This window comes from Osmerus mordax, chromosome 2, assembly GCF_038355195.1.
Source record: "Osmerus mordax isolate fOsmMor3 chromosome 2, fOsmMor3.pri, whole genome shotgun sequence".
Classification (NCBI taxonomy): Eukaryota; Metazoa; Chordata; class Actinopteri; order Osmeriformes; family Osmeridae; genus Osmerus; species Osmerus mordax.
In genome coordinates, this window is record NC_090051.1 from 16,414,287 (window position 1) to 16,436,682 (window position 22,396).

Below are 22,396 nucleotides of genomic sequence, written 5' to 3' on the forward strand. Positions count from 1 at the left end.
TACTGCCATGCTTACATTAAAACCCTACCCCCCCTTCCCCCTTTCAACACATGTTGATGATGATCATCACTGTTCAGATTCAGAGAATTCTTTATGGAAACTAACCCCAGGTGGCCAACGGGTCCTCAGAGAGACTAGCTATTGTTCAGTAAGAGGAAAGCAAAATTGTGAACCAAGGTGTTATTATTTAGTTCACTGTTAGGTTGAACTACTACAACATTAGCATTCAAAATCAAAGGCATATCCTACTGCATCCTACAGAAACTATACTAGGTCAAAATGACAACAGGTAGTCCTTCCTCTCTGATCTACTCTCTGATCTAGCCCTTCTATGAGTCTCCTTCCCCTGCTGTTGTCTCCATGTTTGCTGCTATCAGTTAATGAAGCCCAGTTTGGTGCTCCCAACCTGTGGAGCAGGGCTCAGGCAATCTAGAGGACAGAACATGGGATGTCAGTACCATGGACAGCGACACATTCACGTCACACTGAGAGCTTTGTCTTGTAAAATGTGGAACTGACATGAAGGAATGGAGTATAATCAAGTTGGAGAGTATTTTGTTGTTGTTGTTGTAGTGAATATTTATAACAAGAGACAGTGAGAAGTTAGCCGGATTTCCATGGAACACCAACATCGTACAGAATGCGAAACAAGGTGCATACGGTTACTGAATAGATTTAGGTAGATCATCTAAAGAGTGTCAGCGTGTTAGGCTTAGAAAATGAATGAGTTAGAAAGAGAGAGAGAGAGGGAAAGAGACAGAGGGAAAAAGAGAGAGAGGGAAAGAGAGGGGGAGAGAGAGAGAGAGAGAGAGCGAGAGAGAGGGAGGGGTTGGGTTCAAATTGCGGCTCCTCTCCTCTTACATCAGAATTCCACCCGTGTTTACCTGAGCTGGTGCTACAAACCTGAGGTCTCATCCTTCATATTAGCCTGGCTGTCACAGCAATCACTCTACTGTTTGGTCAGTGCTCCCCATCAGCACCTCATTACCTGCAGTCAATGTTTATGTGGCCTGAACGGCCTTGGCTGCTAATGAAAGAATGCGCAGAAGTCTTTTTTTTTCTCTCATCCCTGAAAGACCTGGTGTTTCTAATGAGGGACAGACAGAATAGCAAGGAGAGACAGAATATGCGTGACTCACTTCTGTTGCCAAACCTATAACTGCGTTTCGAAAGTGCGCCACCTGTCACCTCAGAAGGGTGTTACAGCACAGACAGACAGTAAACTGCATATAACGAGCACTTGAACATGTAAGAGGATTGAGCTGGGTGCCTATCACACTCCTGCATACTCTGAACACTGGGGATCAGACAGCATTGTTAGTTATGTTTCGGCATGTTTATTCCCACTTAGCATTGCATTTTAATGATACCTGTTAAAATATCCTATTGTTACCAAGAAATTGTTCTAAATATAGCAGACTTCAACCAGCCTCAGATGTAATTAGGGCTGAATAATGAACTTCAAAGTGTTCAACATTTTGACATGGGATACATTTTATCTATGTGTGTGTTTATGTGTGTGTGTGCATGCATGCAAGTGTTTGTGTGTGTGTGTGTGTTTATGGAGGTGTGTGTGTGTGTGGAGGTGTGTGTGTGGCCTTGTTTAACTATTGTTTTGGGTTCCAGAAGTCCCCTCAAGAATAGTGATACAAAAAACACATCTTCTGAGTCCTCGCAAGTTCAACTGCCAGGAGTTTAGAATTAGGCTTAGTGTTAGAATTACATTAAGGGTTTGGTTTAGGAATAAGGGATAGCTTTAGGTTTATGGTCAGGGTTAGGGGTTAGGGAAAACAGTATTTTGAATGTAACTGAATTTTCAGCCCCCACATTATTGGCCACGCAAACAAGTCAGATCTAGTGTTCCCTGCTACTTGATAGTCTGACAAAAAAAAACTAAGAGAATGTGTAACAAAGAAACACAGTGATATTGTAAAGAGGTAACTGTAATTTTCTTTCTTACGTGATATTGTTCAAACAATTTGAGAAAATTAGGTAAACTCCAATCTGTTTGCATGAAGAATTCAGATTTAGCCCTTCTCTTCACTGCACTCTCCAGAGACTGAATTCCCTTTACTTCTCAGGAACAGCTTCCTGTTCTTATCTGCAATATTTCTGTTTCAAAACCCATTGCACTCCATCAATTCCTTCTGACAGCTGGGGAAAATGTGAACAAAAGGCAAAGAATTTCAGATTTATTGGAAGTCAGGCTCATGCTCATTTCCATATGGAAACTCACCTTCCCCCCCTTCCGTCTCAAGCCTTCTCTTCAACTTAGACTTTTCCAGGAGAATTCAGAGTGAGAGAAAGTTTTGAGCGGAACATTGACATGCATCCACATTTAAAGGGGTACTCTTTTGTTCAAACTCAAAAATGTGTATCTATTGTTGTGGATGTCAAAAAATGCCACAAAACCTTTTAAGGATCAAGAATCGAATCTGCTGTTCACTGCAACTGAACATTGATTCTCACACATGGGCCAAAAGATCTTCCTCCACCTATGGATACAAAGCCCCATGAAAGAGACAGACAGACACAAAAGAAGAAAGTGCTCCTTTTTGTTCATACAAAAAAAAGAACTGTAAATATAAAGTATTGATTGATGGCCGTCATTTCTCATCCACTGAGCACACACATACTGTCAGGGTCAAAACTTTCATTAGTGTGCAGGCCCAGTGTGTGCACATTGAAAAAAAGACTTGAGATAAGACAATTAGATAACCTCAATAGCAACGTTTTGTTATCCCCAAACTTGTAGTGAAGAGCTGCAGAATACCTCCTATGTACACAAGCCAGGATTAGCAGTATACCTGAGTCTGTATATTGTTACAGCCCGGGAATTTTTTCAATAAGTATAATTCATATGTTCAACAGACTGGGACAACCTGTTGGTACGATATGCTAACAGATGTGTTCTAGCAAGTTTGTGCCGTCCATTGAAAAGGCATTGTTGGATATAATTTCTATTGACCGCATCACATCCATTTTATACACAGCAACATCTAATACATGCATTATTGACAATGCAAAATAATAGGGCCATGTCCCATTTTTCTCCCAAGGTTATGAGAGAAATATCCAACTCTCAAACTCATCTCATCAGCGTTGCATGGCTGCTCTCCACCAGCATTGTTGGTCGATGAATGGAGGTGACATTGAAATCCCTTGAACACATTATCTACACTATTTTCCTCAGTCCCACTACACTGAATTAATTGCTGTGATAATATCTCGTCAAAATTGGTCCTCAGCAGTGGTTTTGTGAACAAATCCTGACATGGTTACGAATATCAATTTGCTAAGAGGGACTTTTTTGCTATTGAATTGGGGGTTTCTACTTCCGTAGGGAATAGAAGTGGTATTACACAAAAGCCATAAGTCACTATGGTAGGTTTAGCCTTCCTTGGAATACTGACATTGAAATGAGAGGGAAGAAAATTTGAATGACCCGTTCTTGGTTCCACATGGCCAAAAGAAGGGGTTAGGAAATTGACCTAAGCTACCTGTTTGTAAGCCTCTTTCTCTCTCTATTTCCCTCTCTCTCTCTCTCTCTCTCTCTCTCTCTCTCTCTCTCTCTCTCTCTCTCTCTCTCTCTCTCTCTCTCTCTCTCTCTCTCTCTCTCTCTCTCTCTCTCTCTCTCTCTCTCTTGAGATTTGAGTCTTTGAGTGCATGGTTCCAAACTCTCCTAAATGCAAGGCTACTGAACAATAAAAATGTATGATGGTCTCCTGATTGCATCCATATCCATGACCTCGAAATGTAGAGTGCAGCCTAAACACGCCTCAGAGCTCCTGACTGAATTTGCATAATAACAGGTCACATTGGGGGCAAGCAATCATATGATTGACAACAGCAAAATCCTTTTGACAGTGTACAGTATCATGTTGCTGAATCTTGCAGGATTTTTCAAATGGTAGGCATGGTAAGGAAAACCCCTAACGTACAGTATACCTTTGACCTTACTCCACTGGCACAATCTAATGTGCGCTTTGAACACAACACAGACCAAGGAAATGGATCCTTAGTACGGGAGACATGATTTTGTATCTGTAATGGGTTTTTCACTTTATCCAAACCATCTCTTCTACCAGTTGTTCATTCTTGAAAAATGGGTTGAGTCTGTAAATTGATGTTCAGAGTTATGCGTTTCGGATTTCCACACAGTCTGTGACTCCTGGATTTTAATTACAAATGTCTCATGTGCTCAGGTATTTCCCTTGTTCCACTATGTCAATTTGGCATGAAATGCATATCCTCTCTCATGAAGTGGAATGGAGATATACGATTTAATAGTGAAAGGTGATACGAAATGATGTGCTACAAATTAAACGCAGAGGTGTCTGTAGTTATCTCATGTAATTGGAATTCAGGTACTGTGAGGGATCTATACCAGGGGCGTTGTTAAACATAAATCTCGACTGGGGCACAGGCCCCCATTCATATCCCTTTTTTCTTCCAAGCTTGCTGCGCACAATACACTACTCGGCTATAGAAACTCCCCTTGATTAACCCATTATACAACAGTTTAGGGACGCAAGTTTAATATCAGCTTTGGCAGGGACATCAATAGTTAATGCGAGTGCGCAAACAAAATATATATTGGGATACTGCGTTTATTTTTTCCGGCATTATCAATCTAAATGAATGCACTGACTAATAAAGTAAATTGTTAAAACTCAAACTTTAGATTTTACTGGGGCACAGCAGATTTATACTGGGGCACGTGCCCCAGTAAAAAGGGTCTAACAACGCCCCATATCTATAGGATTCTTCAGATATAAATGAGAAATTACAATTGACGGTGCAGTTATATATACTCTTTCAACGTCCCTTAAATTCCCAGAGTTTATGATACACAAATGCAATATCTCTGTCTATTTCTTACAGACACAAAAAAACATGCTATGTATCCTGTCTGATTCCGGCTCCTCCTCCTGTGTCATTGAGAGCTCCTTACTTGATGAGCAGCTACCTCAGCTGGAGGTATGTGCATTGCATTTAAAGCTCTTAGAGTCCCACATAAGTCGCACATAAGTCCCACGTAACATTTCTTTGTGTAGTAGTTATTACGGTTCAAAAGTTTTTGTCCATTCACCAAATGTAAATGCCAAATCAAATCCCCCAGAGGCTGTGGGCGTGCCTTTAATGCTGATGAATGAAAGGCTAAATCCTGCCATGAATCCAACTTAATTCCACTGTATAATCAATACTCTGCTAAAAGACTATGGCAGTGCAAATTCACTCCTCTGTTTTGGTAATCTTTTAATGCGCATTAAAGTATCTCACAAGTGAAGTGTGCTTTCCTTTTCATGTTGGCTAAAGATGACGTTAGTAAACTGGCGACTTGTGCTGCACCAGGGAGTCAGGGACTGACCTGTTTCTAGGAGTACCGTCAAGGTCATGGAGGACACTTCAGTAACAGTTTCTGTATCCTAGCATAGCTTTATGTCATGTGACACTATCTGTATCATGCTCACAAGCCACACTAACTAGGTAGCTGCTGCACTTTCGAAGATTATTCTTTACTTTGTTTATTGCCTCTGGATGGAACAACAGCTTCTATGTCACATCTGAGAAGGAACACAAAAGGTTGCCTTTGAACCTGAACTACCTTAAAGAACACACAGGTTCTGTGGCCACACAGTGCATGTCCATGAGTGCATGGAAAACACATTCCAAAAAGCCCAGGATATTGACTGTAGTTGCTTATGTCACTGACACTACTTTTAGGTTGCATCATGAATGCTCTATGCCAGTTCAATGGTACAAACACTGTATCAGCTTACAGGCCTATTACTGTTGTGCAAGGGTACTATGTGTAAGGAAAATCTTGGAGCATCCAACTTTCCTTCAAACTGTTTTTTGAAGGGCAGTTGTAGAAATTGGATCTGCTTTAAATTAAAATGTATCTACAACAGCAATATTCACTTCAATATCATTACTTCAAAAGTAACACTTCAACTAAGGCTTTCACCTATGATTTTATGTGATTGAATGTAGCATCGGTCCAGCAACATCTAATACATGCTGTCTTTCCTAAATAATTGGCACACATACCACTTAATTGGCAAACACAACTTCAATTTTCCTTGAGGGTTAGAAATCAAGATTATTCTTAAGCCAACCTTTGCCTCCGGAGTTCATTTGTTGTTTCATGTCAGTTGCTTACTTTCTGTTAATGAGTGTTTTCTTAAGATCAAATGAGGCAAAAAGTAATGTGTACTGAAAAGACGCCCCATGAAAAATGACACTGAAAATACATTCCTAATGAATAGTGTGTGTGTAGGTGTTTTGTGTGTGCACATGCATACTAAGAATGGAGAGATTGTGGGGTTTTCAACAAGAGAGTTAATATGAATGTGCAATTAAAGTAAAGAACCATGGCAGGTTGAGGAGGCTATTGGGGCCACCCTGCAGAAGTCTTTTTTTGAAGGACAACATTGCCGATGGCTGAGTTTGACTGACAGTGGCCAGGATGACAGTGCAGCTGTGCATCAAGGTCCTTTTTTTACAGTTGTCAAGCAGTTGCTTTTGAATCCTTATCAGTTCATCTCCTTCCTTGGTTCTTAAGAACTGCAAGAAGTTCACAAATATAAAAAGAAATCTCTGAAGAGTAAAATTCTAACTAGAGAAAGTAAATGTTCATTCTTTGATATAAGTCCCATGGGACAGCAACGAATGACATTTGGTCTCGGTGGATGTCTTTGTTATGAATTGTCCAGACCAACATAATTGCTACCTACTTTGCCAGTCCAACTGCATACCATATGTAAATGGACCTAGACCGTCTTTATACCTGTGGGATATTGAAGTGCAGGTGGTAAAGGCCATACAACAGCAAAGCAAATGGAAATTGAATAGTCTGCTTATTAGCATGAAGATCAAACGTGACGGTGTATCAGATCGAGGCCCAGTTATTTCCCCATAGGTTTTCTTGGCTACTATCACAGACATCACACACTGTGCTGGACATTGAAATATTTCCAGAATTTCATTACTTTACCTTCAAAGGTTATGAGTGCATGATGTACAGTCTATTCAACTGTGTTCGTGTGGTCAAGAGTCATCTTTAGGCCAGAAGTTCTCACAAGTACATGGTGTCGTCCTTCAGACAAATCCATGATGGTGAAGATGGTTAATTTTTTCAAAAACACACTGTGTTATAATCCATGTTTCCCAGTTTAAGACCAAAGTCAGCCCAATAAAGGGATTCATCTTTCACAAATCCAAACCGTCACCCCAAGACAATTATTGAAGAACTACGTATTAATCAATGTCTCATATTTGGCAACAAAAAACCACCATCAGCTGTTGACGTTCTGAAGTTCAAAAGTGTAAAGCTCAGTCCCATTACGTTGGCTACTTTGGCTCAGGCAAATCTTGAATTACTGATGCAATCATCGCCCACACTTCAGAGCAACATGGATAGTATTTCTGTGTCTTTTGCTTTATTCTCCTTCTCACTCTTTCTGCAATCAACCACCAAATGAGGCTGATTCACTCACTCCTCCAAAGCTAAGGCCTATCACAGAGCCCTCCAAAACCTCAGGTCAAATAATAATAGTTATGTTCACTAAGCCTGTGGGCTTGATGAAAAGTTTTTTTTTTTTTACTTAGTGCTGCCTCCTACTTTGGGAGGTCCATACACATTACGTTTTGAGTTAGATCAGTTGTACTGAAGTATTGAAAAGAAATTCAAAGGCCATCATTTACCAAATACAGAGAGCAGATGAGTGCTAAGGTGCCTCTGAAAGGTTTTCATTCAAACAAACAAGTCTCTGGTTTCTCTGGTTAAAAGTAATATGGTGCATTTGTGACCCTTTTACTTTACATTCACAGTCTTCCTCACTGACCAGTACTGAGGAGCAAACTATTCAAGGTAGTGCTCTTAAACTCTTAGGCTTAATGCAGCATTTGTTATATTTTTTTCTGCTTTCATATGCCATTTCCCTTTATGCTCAGTGCTGTGCTAAAAGAGCCTCCGGAGTGTCTTGTGATCTAAACAGGGATGGAAAGGTTTCCTTTCAACTTTGTATGCTTGCCTTGTTCTCACATGTGGAAGCGTTTCGATGGAACTTGTTGCCTCTGTGTCTCTCAAATGTGTACCATTCGATGAGAAGGACCTGGTTCACTGGGTTCAAAATGGAAACTGTGGGCTATTTTAGGACATCGACTTGTTTGATATTCTCTCATATTTAAGCAAATGTGTGCTCACTGTAAAACTATTACAATACATGATAAGACACTATACCAATCTCCAGAATGTGCTTTATTAGGAAGGGTGGAGGGAACGGTTTTTCCACGCAAAATTTTCAGCACAGCCAGGTTGGAGTCCTGCAAATGGTGTGGCTGCCACCCAGTGGTGAATATGTTGCATTCATTCTAGGCTAGGTTCAATAATAGAATATAAGTTATTGCATGTCTATTGTATTTATCTTGCGGTTGATAGTAATTCCACTGAGTCTCTTTCTCTCCGTATAATAAAGGAGTGTGATGGTGCTTTATCACTTGCACATCCTCATGCCCAACATTAGCTCTTATATAATGAGGGTTACTCAGAGGACGAGCCATTCTGTAGGGATGATAAAAGACCTGGGAGTGCGCTGGTGACACTGCATCGGTCATTAGCCAGCCTCAGTTTGGCCCCTTCATACATTCCTAAATAAGGGCTGTGCCACAGGTTTAACGTACCACCTAATCTGTGTACTTAGAGATACAGTGTTAAGAAGTATCTGAACTGAATGGGAGAGATATGAAACATGAACCATGAACTACAAATGGACTACAACTCATAACCCTTCACTGCTGCTGGGAAATGAGCACCCTACACAACTCTAATCATCCATGTAGTGGTCATCAGCACCTCAAACTTTATGACTGCAAGTCAGGCATGCTCCAATAACTCACATATAAACCCCAGGTATTCATTTCAATCATGTGGTACCTCATCTAAACTCTTAAACCTACACATACCAAGCTTGCCCCTCAAAACAAATCCATCTTAAATGTGCCAAACCACGCAAAACCTTGAGTCACGCACTTCAGTTTGCTGGAGTCAAATAGGGGAAAGAGCTTTTTTTTTTTACATCGGGAAACAATAGCAGTTGCTCCTGCCAAGACCTGCAATTGTTTCAAATAACACTGTGGGGTGCTGTAACTGTATGATTGTGATTGCTCTTACTGTGATGCGCTGGTTCGTCTGTCTGTTGATGCTGTGATTGCCCATCTGTTGTTTGTGATAGGTGGGTTTATATTGTTTAGTCTCATCATGTTTGTTTTGTTTTACTTTCCTTTTCAACTTCCCAATCCCTGTCACCAAATGGCAACATGCTTATGACTGACTTGCTAGGTAAAATAAAGATTACATCAAGTATATATATTTGTGGATCGAATTGTTTTTGAGTTCTAGAGAGTTATGCATATTGGAACACAATAAATAAATAAAATGATTAATGGAGTAGCCTGTATTACCATACTGTACATCCACTTCCAGCCAAACGGTGGAACAGTTTTAGAGTTTACATGGACAACAATGGCATGCAAACCATGGTTGAGGCTTTTCATTCATCACTTGGCTGTTCCCAGTTCCTCTTCTTCTCAGAGGGAAGGAAATCATACATATCTGGGGTAAGACTATAGAGATATTTTGATCACACAACAAAGTTGCCCATGTGCTGTGTTATCTCTGTGGACATGTCTTTGTGCATACTCTGGATGAAAACCTGAAAATTGCTTTAATATCAGTGATCAAAGAGGGGTAACAAGACGACTTACAAAGAAAACAAAAAGCATTTATTTGGCAACATATTCTGAAGTCATCATTCACAAAATTGAAAAACCCAACTCATGGTAGACAAGCTTGTTAGAAGAGGATTTTTTTTGTTACAAAGAGCATGGTGTAATTTAAGAGTGGAAACCTTAGTTTCACAGTAGGACACAGTACTTCATCAAACAGTGACAGCAGAAGTACAATAACCCCCCTCCCCCCCCTCCAAGAACGTTCCATTCACACAGTCTCAGATTGAGGAACCGAAAGTATGAATTGTCGTTCCAATGCACATTTTTCAAAGCAAGAAAAATAGGTGGTTATTGTCGTATCCTCAATTGAGTGTTGGCACATACCGTCTTTAGAATTTTCTCCAAGTGAAAAGGGAGCTTGCTTTTTTTAAGGTATTGGCAATGTAGTGCATGTATCTACAAAATAATTACATTACATTTCAAATAACATTTGAACTAAATCAACATGAATTATACACAATAATCCATGATTGTAGTTGAATGGCTAATATGGCAGGAAAAAATCATTAAAAAATAAACGGTTCCCTCCTTGTTTGCTATCAAAATGATCGATTCCAAATAACTTCCTAAGGGATGTGGAATGGTTCAGTTTCTTCTTTCTTTTTACATAGAAGTGCCAGAGGGGGCACTATAAACACTACCTAGATGTCTACAACAGTCCATCACTTGGAGCTCCAACCTCCCCCTGTGCTTTTAAGCCTATTTTAAGCCTGATAATTCACCTGAAAGTATTTACTAACGATTCTTAGAAAATACAATTTTCCTTTTTGACACACACAGTGTTTAATGCTATAATACCATTGTAAAATAGCACAGGCTCTGTGGCAATTTGTCTGTGCTTAACAGAGAGAACCCACCCCATTACAATAAGATTAAAATAAATGACCTGCACTGACATGGGAGGGCAGAGTTAGTGAGTTAGTGTTGGAGGCAGTTTGGTAGTTTGAGCATTCATAAATGGAGCCATCGCTATCCACAGTCCTGGCTAGACACACAAGTGGTCACTTTACGTGGAAAAACTAGGATTCAAAATGTTCAATTATATTTAAATGCAACGCAACAATGTGGTTGACATATGCTAGACAGTAAACGGTACGACGAGCACATCGTTTGAAAAACAGACCCATATCTGTCGAAATGAAGATGAATGTAGGAGGTCGTGAGAGTGCTCCCCGGCGTTACGATTGTGTTTTCAGGTTGCGAGGTCCACATCGGATTCAAAGTAAACAGCATCTTTCTTTGAAGCTCTTCTTCTTCTTGTTCTTGTTCTTTCCTTTGCCATTTTTCTCCTTGTTCTCGGACATCTTCTTGCCTCGCACTTCTCGCATCAAGTCAAAGAATACCTAGGAAACAACAGGTGGCACAGCGATCAGAACCGTACCTACCCTCACGTGACAATTGCACAACTACGTTCAATGTCACTTCAAACGCACCGTGTTGCTTGTCTGATCTTCCCCCAAATTAAATTGGTTTTATTCTAAAAAAGTATCCACATTCATTCATGCATATGTACTTATGCATTCCTGAGTCTTTCACAACAGGCAGTGGGTCTGTTTTAACCCTGCGGGACACCCACAGTGAGATATAGCTAGAGGATACCTTGTCAACGTTGGCTCTTGTTTTAGCGGAGGTTTCCACGTACTGCACCCCCCACTCCTCTGCCTTGCCTCTAGCCTCGTCCACAGAAACCTGCCGGCGCTCCTCCAGGTCTGACTTGTTCCCCACAAGCAGTAGAGGGATCTTATCCTCCTCTGCCTTCACCCGCAGGATCTGCTCCCTGTTAACCCCACCCCCGCCCCATACACACACAGACACACAAACTTTGAAAGTGGATACAAAGTAGATTACGCTGTTACCCAAAATACGTACTTTAGAAATAAGTTGTGCAAAGGCTGCGCACAGTTTGTAACATACTGAATAAAAGTTGAACAATACCACTGCCTAGAAAAAGATGACTGCTTTTACAATCTCACTCAGAGAAATGTACTCTCTCTCTCCTTTAAACACATTTACACATTACACACACAGTACCTGAACTCTGCGGTGGCTGTGAACGACTCGTGCTCAGTGATGGAGAAGACCAGCAGGAAGCCCTCTCCACTGCGGAAGTAGTTATCTCTGATGGCAGCGTAATCCTCCTGGCCCGCTGTGTCCAGGATGTCAATCTGGACCTCTTCACCATCCAGAACCACTTTCTTCCTGTAGCTGTCGGCCTTGGTGGGCTCATAGTCCTCCACAAACTAAGGGTCAGAGGAGAAAGAGATGTTCAAAGCGTAACAAAAACACAGCCAAAGAGGAACTAACAGTATTATGAACGTTTTGTTATATTCCAATGCAAAATGTAGGAAAGTTAAGTGTTTTTATTTTGCATCTCTCTCTGTATGGTACATATGGCGTGTTAAATAGGTCTGGGGCAAGTGTGAAATGCAATGTGTGAATATGTTGGGGTTGTTCTTCAGTCTTCTCACCTCGTCGTACATGAACTGCAGGGTGAGAGCAGACTTCCCTACGCCTCCACTACCCACCATGATCACCTTGTGGAGGGCCAGGGAACTCTGGTTCTTGCTCTTATTGGCAGCCATTGCTCGACTCTTTTCTCTCCCTCGCTCACTCTCACACACACACCCACACACACGCACGCCTTCTCTACGCCCAGACACTCACAGGCACCACCTGTGGAGACGAAAGCAGAAGGCAGTCAAAGAAGGCAGACCCACACAGAGATGCACACTTGTTCGTTTCTCTTAATGATGTAGTGGCCGCGGTTCATGGTGATCCAGATGGATATAAAGCTGTTAAGAAGCCTCACAGTGCCTGAAACACTGGCCTACGGAGCAGTTCAAGCCCCAGCACCTCATTGCCATACTACCTAACAGCAGGCATATATCTAAGACAGACACTTTAATATCAGGCTTTGTGGAGCTCACCATCTAAAAGGTCAGCACCACTGATCATAAGCTGGGAAGTTTACTGGAGGATGGCATTTAGAAACTTAAGCAATAAATTGTTCTTCTATGAACTCAAGCTACCAATAGGACAATGGCAGTCCATCTCTGTTCTGGCACATGCTTAAGATTGTGTAATTGCTTCCAGATGATTCTTAGTGCCATTCATTACCAGTCAATGTAGAAAACGAGAGTACCAATAAAATGTAACGGGAACTTTAAAATTAGGTTTGGTCTGTACCCATACTTTGAACTTGAGTGATTATAAGCATGTATAACCTTTGAAAAATAGTCTATATATAGGCTATAGAGTCTATGGAATAGTGAGACACTGCGGTTGCATTGTAGATTGAGCAGGTCACAAGTTCTGCTATTCGCCATTAGCACAGTAGTTTACTGTAGCTTTTTGACGTTTATCTTCCTGTCTATGCTTCCGTTTCACCTGTAAACAGGAAGTGTATCTGACACCAATCCACTGCCTCCACTGACAGGCTGCTTTACGTGCTTTGGTCTCCATCTGAGTGGTCATTTATCAATCAAAATCAGAGTTGTACTTGTGAACAATAATTTCACAAAAAGTTACAAGACACCTCGTTGGTTTCAGGAGGTTTTCTAATGTGCATCAGTCCACAGCATTTTCCTGACGATAGCAACTCCCCCCTCCAAACAAACACACACCGTGTCAGGGGTTAACCGGATGTCTGTTCATAGCGTCCCTGACCAGGAAGACATGGTCTACCGGTGTACTTCCTGGCTTTGTTTCACGTAACCATGACAACACGGAGGCCAGAAGGCTGCGTGAGAGCTGACAGGAAGGACAAACCGGCTGGGGCAGACCCTGCTGAGCTCAGCACTCAGCAGGGGTGAACGTGTAACTGGCAAACAATGGGTCGTAATGCCACCTGCACAACCCACTGGTGCAGCCTACCATTGCTACAGCAGAAACGAAAATATCTTTCTGTTATCTTATGAATTCATATTAGCTCTGGGGTAGTGTCACCCCTGGCTTGACAGGAGTCCAATAATGACATGTGGATGTGACAACTGCACCCAAGGGAGTCACAGAGATCCTCCTTGTTTTCTGTCACCATATGGGTTCTCTAAGGTTAAACAGAGGGCGGATTGACACAGAAATCACTGCTTAGTATGACCTACATACAGGCTTGGGCTTGTAGGGCTGGGATGGGCAGGGCAATCTGGCTGGTTTGACAGCTAGCGGGTTGGCAGCTGAAATATAAATGATGCTAACAGTGCCAGGCGGCGGGAATTCTTTAGGATTCCCCAGGTGACAGAATCCAAGAAACCGGCAGCTGAACAGGCCTATGGCCCGCTCCACCATCAATCCCACCTTGCATAGTTAAAGAACCTCCTCTGCACATCACTACTAATGAAAAGGTCTAATGAGGCAATGTAATATGTAGGTGTGACAAAGCTTCAGGGGGCCCCGAAACCCGTCTCTCAGCATGTCTCTCTGTGTTGTGCAGTGGGTGGATGAAACAGGTGCTTGACTGGGCCAACCGAAACACCCTCAGAGCAGATAGCGGGAGAGACTGGTGCCTGTCAGGGGACACATTGGGAGTTCCACTCAGGACTTAATGGAGGATGAGGAGGGGGATGATGGGGAGGAGGTGAGCTGGAGAAAGGGGAGGAGGAGGAGGAGGAGGGGAGCTGGAGGAAGGGGAGAGGGAAGGAGGGGAGCTGGAGAAGGGGGAGGAGGGGAACTGGAGGGGGAGAAGGGGGGGGCGCTGGAGGAAAAGAGGGGCTGAAAGAGGGGAAGGCAGAGAAGAGCAGATGGAGGATGCCAGATCAGATAAGCGGAGACACAGCCGTTGTGGTAGTCGGTGTAGATAAATGAAATACCTCTCCACTGCGACTGTAATGTAGATCGTTGGCTAAAGATGGGATGTAAGGCAGTGATGCCAATTAAGGCACACTGCCCTTGTCAATCAGCACATTATCCTCAGGCTATGCTGTATAACAGCCTATTTACACTTACATGTATTCATTTAGCAGATGCTTTTATCCAAAGCGACTTCCAAGAGAGAGCTTTACAAAGTGCATAGGTCACTGATCATAACAACAAGATAGCCAAAAAACATTGCGAGTAGCCAAAACATGAAGCACACATTGTGAACAACCAAAGTAAGTGCCAAAGGGAAGAACCATAAGAGCATGTAGTTAAACAAGTTACAATTAAACAACACGAACCGCTATAAGTGCAAGTGTACCTGTGGAAAAAAGCAAGCAACAATAATAAAAAACAATATATCACAGCGAGTACAAAAATTTAAATCAGTTACCACTAACCACAAGAGCAAGTCTCTGAGCAAGAGTCATTGTGATCCTTGAGGAAACTAACATCGGGTCAAGCGAACCATTCCTAAGTACCGTTGTACTCCCGGAACAAGTGCGTCTTGAGCCTTTTCTTGAAGGTGGAGAGACAGTCAGTGTCTATGATGGAGGTGGGGAGTTGATTCCACCACTGGGGGGCCAGACAGGAGAAGAGCTTGTGTTGGGACCGGGCGGTCTTGAGCGGTGGGACCACCAGGCGGTTGTCTGAAGAAGACCGTAGGTGACGGGTGGGGGTGTAAGGCTGCAGGAGAGACTTGATGTAGACGGGTGCAGTCCCGTTCACTGCTCGGAAGGTCAATACCAGGGTCTTGAATCTGATACGGGCCATGATAGGTAGCCAGTGGAGAGAGATGAGGAGCGGGGTAACATGGGAGCGTCTGGGTAGATTGTAGACCAGGCGGGCGGGCAGCCTATTTGCCAGCCGGTCAATTGAGAGCCATTTGTTAGCATACAGCTGTTGGATTTCTACATGAGCTCTGCTAATACATTGATAATGCCGTTGTCTGTCAGGATTCCACAGAGAGAGATGTTTTGAGAGATATAGAAAGGGACAAAGAATGCGTGAGAGAGAGGCAGAAAAGAGGTGGATAAGAGGCAAAGAGAGGTAGAAAGAGACAAGTGGGAAACCAGATGACTTTCCATCCAACCCCAGAGGCCTAAGGGGACTTCCTCCCAACATTTGATGGGAAAAACAGAGGGCTTAGCTGGCCATGGAACATCCCACAGTGCTCCTCTCTCCTATCCCAGATCCTGAACCCCTCCAGCATATTACCATCTCAAATCACTGCTGGCGGTCTGCAACAATGATTTGTCCTCTAGTTGAGGTCTACAAGTCACTTGTTATCACAAAACAGAAATACAATTTAGAGGCTTTCCGTTTCAGAGTAGGTTACATGATAGATGAGTAATAATAGGCCATTACAGTCATTAGTATGCGTAGACGCTAGGGGAAGACAGGGGTTTCCTGTGGTAATATAAGCAACCTTCAGAACAGACTAAAGCTTGGAGTTCGGGGGGGAACCTCTACATGGTTATCATAGAGCACAGTTATGAACATGAATAATTCAGAGAGGCAAGAGAAGAGAAAGTGAGAGAGAAGAGAAGCGAGGACTCCGCCATTCGTCGCGTTCATGGCTTCCAATGTTTACCATCTTACAGATGGAGGAGAGACAACCCAGTTCAACTGCAGATTCTCTTAGGCAGCTTAGTTCCAAAAGCTCGCTGACACCCCATGATGCATACTAACCATCCCTGAGCACAGCCAGGACACGACACACAGAGGACTCTTTGAGAAAACTGGGCAGCTGGGTGCTAAATCCTGTCTCCATTGGAAGCCGGCTTCAACTGCCTCGGCCTCTTAGCACATACCCAAGAGCATAGGGAGGGAGAAAAAACAAAACAAAAAATATATATTTTGTTGAAAGGGAAAGAGAATCTCTAGGGGTCTGGTGTCTCACAATGTTTACTCGGTCTTGAAACGCTGGTAAAACAGATCTGCGATGTCTGTGAATATGCTGTGGCACACAAAAGCACAGAATTATCTGTAATCTCGGATGACATCAGGGAGATGCTTACCTCCCAGTTGGCTGAGAGACAGCATCGGTAAACATGGGAGATGCCCTGGGATCCCTCCGGGGGTTCTGACTCCATCTGGGTGTGATTATCGGGGTAGGATAACACAGGGAACCTCCCAGTGACTGAGTCCTCATACTCCCTCAACATTCTACTCCTGCTGAACAACATTCTTTCAGCACCGCCCTCCACATCCTCGACTCGACGAGTGTAATGAGACACCACACCACTATGAAAAGTTATCTACCCCAACATTAAGGCACACTCTCTGTAAATGCAGTACCTCTTCTCTTCAGCCTGCTAAAATAGGTGTTGGTTTCCTGCCTCCTACTCCTCACCTTCCCATAGCACCACTGTCGCACAACAGTTGTCAGTCCATCCCCATGCAGTAATCCTCTGCAGAAACTGCTCATGGGGAAACAATGCTGGGTCAGACCACACCCTCTAAAACCTCTCAGTTCCCCCCCAGGGCTTAATCAATGTGTTACCATGGAGATGACGCTCCAACTTTCCATGTCTACCCAAAGAGGGATGGGAGGTGCCTGGAGTGAAGGACTCTGGGCCCCCCCCCCCCAAGTCTCCTGAGTGGACTTCCATGAGGTGTTGATGTAGTTAGTTAACCTCATTGGGAGTCGTGCGAGGCAGAGCTTGGGAGTTGATTGCATCTGCATCGCATCCCGTGACATCCAGTCACAAAGCTCTGCTTAGGACAGAGCCAACTGCCTCTGTGTTGATCTCCCACACCATTATCACACACTATGTGCTAGTCTAGGTTAGTCCCGTTCTGGCACCATGTAGCTACTGTTCCATTACCTTGACAGACAGGTGGATCTGCGTGAGAACATGCCTGCTGGTGTGCCATGTAATCAGCTGAAGAGGTCACCTTCAGCCTCAACACAAACCGATGTACTGTATGCCAGGAAGACACTACGACAGTGGAGCGCATGTGAATTTGTTGTGGATTAGGCATGCAGTAAGTCTAGACATAGCATTGGACACACTGTGGGCAACAAGTTAACAGAGTGATTTTATGTAACAGGGGATATGCTTATGTTTAGTGGTGTACAGGGTTTATAAAACATGGATAGCGCCACTTTGTACTGTGCTTCCAACAATAGTAAAATATTACAACATTCACCATTGCATTCAAAATAGATAGCGAGTTCACAGTTGGGCCTACGCACAAAATGCCAAGCAAACTGACTGCTGCATACCATTCAAGGATGTGCATCAAACTTGTCAAAGCGTGTTTCAGTATGGGAGAGTCTACTTCCTGTATTATCATGAGCTTAGCAGGATCCACCTGCACCAGCACCACCACCCCACAGGTGAAGGCTGGGGCTGGTGGAGGGGGGAAAAAACACATCCACAGCCTTCATTCTTAAAGAGAGAGATGGATAGAGACACAGATGTCAACAAATATAGATAAAAAAGCATGTTCTAATAGACAGGTTCCTCATTCCTTTGCTCCATGTGGTTTGCTTCCTTGTCAGTCGTAAGGCCATGAGTGGGTCTGATGCTAAGCAGAGCAGGAGGAGCTGAAGGACAGTGGTAAGTTCTTACGGGCCTATAGGTCGGCTGGAGTGCAGGGGCTGTGTCTGTGGACATGCTTACAGGAAAGACTGGGTGTGGGGTTCCGGGGTTGCCCGTCCCACTATCAACAAACAGACCATCCATCATCAATCCCCACAATCCCCTTGTACAGAAAAACATGGCACAAACATCTCATTCTATCCTAGTCAAAGGAAAAGCATGTCTTACCAAGGTATATTGTATGAGTCTCTTCTGGTCTGCCCTGTCTCTTCAAATGCTGGGATCATCAGGAGATGATTTCTTAACTCAAAAGGAAATGACAGGTTTTGTTCTACATTACCGACCAGAAAGAGTTGGTCCCTGCTTACCTCTCTAAAGGGTAAAGTCCATTGAGTTGCCCCTCAGAAGAGATGAGCGAATCCCATTCAAACTGGAATGCAAACTGGGGGTATGTGGCTTTCTGTTTCATGCTTTTGAATGATACTGACAATTCCCGTCAATGGGAAGTTAACAGAAGGAATATGGTGGGCAAAAAAACCCTGAAAAAACTCTGATAAATGAGGTTGGATACAATCGGGTAAACCTTGAAGGGCAGATTTAGAGGGCTGTGCTATTTAGGGCCAGTTTCATGTCCTGTACCATTCTCAGGACGTCTCTCCTCTTTTGTGTGACAGCTGAATGAAGCAGTATTACTGGGAGAATATTACATCTGGCCAAACTCAAGACAACTCAAGCATCCAAAACTTAACATATTTTAATGTTTTTAAAATGGCTGAATGAGTGCTGTGTACCATGTTAAATACAAGTGTGGGAACAGTAAGGTTGACCTGAGAATTTTAAAGACATGTGAGTATTAAACAAGGCATGGGCTGTAGAGATTGGTTATCTTGTTAGGAAGACATGCATGAGTATTGGATAGGACAGACACTAAATTATATCTCCACAAGTAGAGGAATGCACAGAATGCAGCCTTACTCTGGCCACAATTCACAAGCCTTGGAAAAAACAAGTAGGCTAAGCTTCACACCAGAACCTAATGTGTATCCCCAATAGCGTTGTTGAGATACAATTATGACCCATCTGTTGGAGGAATATTAATACGTACACAATAGGGTCCATCTGTTGTTCTGGTAAAGTAAAAATAGTGAATTCCCACTGTCTGATATAATCTGATGGGAAGATTATTTTGTAGGTTTACCTTTGTATGGTTCATTATGGTGCTCTGAACTCTAATGTGGCACTCACATCATTATGAAAAAAGATAAGGTAAAAGATTAATAGTGGAATTATGCTATCCATTCCCTATAGAGATGAGTGAAAACTAGGCCTGTTTCACCCTTAGGCTAATCCATATGTGTATGAATTAGAATGGCACTGCTGAGTGCTTCCCCATTTTAATAATTGGGGACCCATTCAGTAGGACCCATGTCTGTGCGTAAATTGTCTCTGTTAAGATACATTACATTTACTCATTTAGCAGACGCTCTTATCCAGAGCGAAGATACACATCACACCTTGAGAAAAAGAGATAAGGGTTCCACTCCACACACCAAATGGCATGTATGCTGTGGGGTGCTATTGATACTGTTAAGGTTACACCAAACACCATCAAAAGCAGAAGGTGCCTTTGAGGAAGAGACTAAATGACTATAAATTGATGATTCCATGTAGGATGTTATAGAAAATCAACAGCGACATTACAACCACTGTTACATGTAACTGTTTCTCACTGAACAGTGACCTGTAGTTGACGGACAAGTCTTTAACTATTTTAATAGTTTTATAAGTGCATGTTATGGCCTTATGATATGGACGGAGACAGTTTTGATGACGAATAGAGTTAATTGGAAACACACGTAAATCATCTTTACCTAGTTTGTTAAACTTTTCAGGAGGTTTATGTGTATATTACAGCCTGAACAGTCTACCTCACTGACTGAAGTAGACTGGCTTACCGTAGATATTTCAGACACCAAACACAATAGAGTAGGTCTGCGTAGGGCTAATATAAACTAAAATATTTCCCAAGTATAGTCGGGGAACTGACAACACAATAAATCCAGTTCCCATTGATTAGCCCCAACAAATCTAATGAGCAGTCAGGTCATTTAGTTAAAGGGCTTAGGGTAAACTGGCTGATGGTTTGCTCTCGACAATGTATCAAAAGAGGCTGCGAGATGCAGGCTACAGTTTTGGCTAGCCTATCCACAGACGGCTTCCTTTTGCGTAGCCAATGCCACATCCCTGTCCATCTCCGAATCAATAAATGCTTTTTAAATGGATAAACACAAAACATTGTATATATTTATAATATTATCAAAGACCATTCATCCAAATAGCATACATTATTGTGAAACGGATCTATAGTATCTGATTCGCGCCCGTCCTCCCGTTTCAAGAACCGAGGCGTAGCCTTAACATCTGCATTAAGTTATTCTAGCCTAAAAATATAAAATAATAAAATCTTACCGAAGCAGGATTATTGCGTCTCCCCTTTCTTGATGCTATCTTAATGTGACCATTAATGGGGCATTCCGAGGCATAGGGCTGCCGAGTTTAAATGTAACAGATCGCTGTCACAAAAACCCCACCTTCCGGACGTGCAGGAGAAACCAAACTCGCCCGGAAGTGATGTCACAAGAGATGTGTGTGTGTGTGTGTGTGCATCTTGTGACCAACACAACCAGACAAAAGTTAAAGATAGGCCTACCATACAGTTAAACTGAAATATTGAATAAAAATGGTCATAATCATTGGCCTAATAGTGCAACCTATTGCTTGGTCATGTAACATTATCTATTTTCATACTTAGCATATAGCTGTTAACAGATTCAGGCTTGCACATTGCATAGTAAAATAATATATATATATATATATATATATATATATATATATATATATATATATATATATATATATATATATGTTTAGGCTACTATAATAAATAAAGGATCAAGGCTGAATCAAAGAAGATGAACTAGTGTCACATTCAGGAGAAGCTCTCCCAGCTGAACGTGCCTGACTCCACCTACAGGTGGATCACAGACTTCCTGTCTGACAGGAAGCATAGCGTTAAGCTGGGAACACACGTCTCTGACTCCCGGTCCATCAGCACCGGATCTCCTCAGGGCTGCATCTTTTCCCCTCTGCTTAGCTCCCTGTACACCAACACCTGCACCTCCAGTCATCAGTCTGTCAAACTGCTGAAGTTTGCGGATGACAACACCTTGGGCTCATCTCTGGTGCTGATGACTGACTATAGGTCTGACTATAGGTAGGAAGCTGACAACCTGGTGACCTGGTGTAGCCAGAACAACTTAGAGCTCAATGCTCTTAAGACAGTGGAGATGGTTGTGGACTTCGGGAAGAATACAGCCCCACTCACCCCCATCACCCTGCAAGACTCCCCAGTCAACACTGTGGAGTCCTTCCGCTTCCTGGGCACTATCCTCCCCAGAACCTCAAGTGGGAATTGAACATCAGCTCCCTCACCAAGAAAGCATAACAGAGGATGTACTTCCTACGGCAGCTGACGAAATTCAACCTGCTAAAGACAATGATGGTGCACTTCTACACAGCCATCATTGAGTCCATCCTCACCTCCTCCATCACCATCTGGTACGCTGCTGCCACTGCCAAGGACAAAAGCAGAATGCAGCGTATCATCCGCACTGCTGAGAAGGTGATCGGCTGCAATCTGCCTACCCTCGAGGACCTGCACACCTTGAGGACCCTGAGGCGAGTGAGGAGGTTTGCGTCCGACTCCTCCCACCCTGGACACTGTCTGTTCCAGCTACTCCCCTCCGGCAGAAGCCTGCGGTCCATCAGGACTAAAACTTCACTACTTTTCTTCTTCCCATCCGCTGCTGGCCTCTTCTATTAGGCCAAGGACTCACACTGACATAACACTTTTTATTGACACATTGAGTCCATCCACCACCTATTTGCTTTTTTGTAACATTTTATATTTGTATCTATTTTATCTTACATATTGTTTAACTCTTTAGTATTAGACTTTTTAAAATTGTATTTATCCATTCTTTTTAATTAAGATCCATATATGTTTGTAGGTGCCATATGCCTATTTAATGTTTTGGAATGCAATTAAATTCATGATTGATTCATGTTTATTGTATGCACCTTCCTGCCACAGTAAATCGCGTGTTTGTGTAAAATTACATGGCAATAAAAACAAATTT

The 22,396-nt window shown here is 42.7% G+C and overlaps 1 protein-coding gene across 1 annotated transcript; it reads right to left on the reverse strand.

Annotated features, from left to right (window-relative positions):
- Positions 1-9,773: 9,773 nt before the first annotated feature.
- Positions 9,774-20,795, reverse strand: ralba (v-ral simian leukemia viral oncogene homolog Ba (ras related)). The gene is made up of 5 exons (XM_067257309.1): positions 20,667-20,795; positions 12,264-12,468; positions 11,827-12,035; positions 11,395-11,572; positions 9,774-11,138 (listed from the first exon to the last, which is right to left on the reverse strand). The coding sequence occupies exons 2-5, from the start codon at positions 12,375-12,377 to the stop codon at positions 11,013-11,015; spliced, it is 627 nt and encodes a 208-aa protein (XP_067113410.1). The 5' UTR covers positions 12,378-12,468; positions 20,667-20,795; the 3' UTR covers positions 9,774-11,012.
- Positions 20,796-22,396: the final 1,601 nt, after the last annotated feature.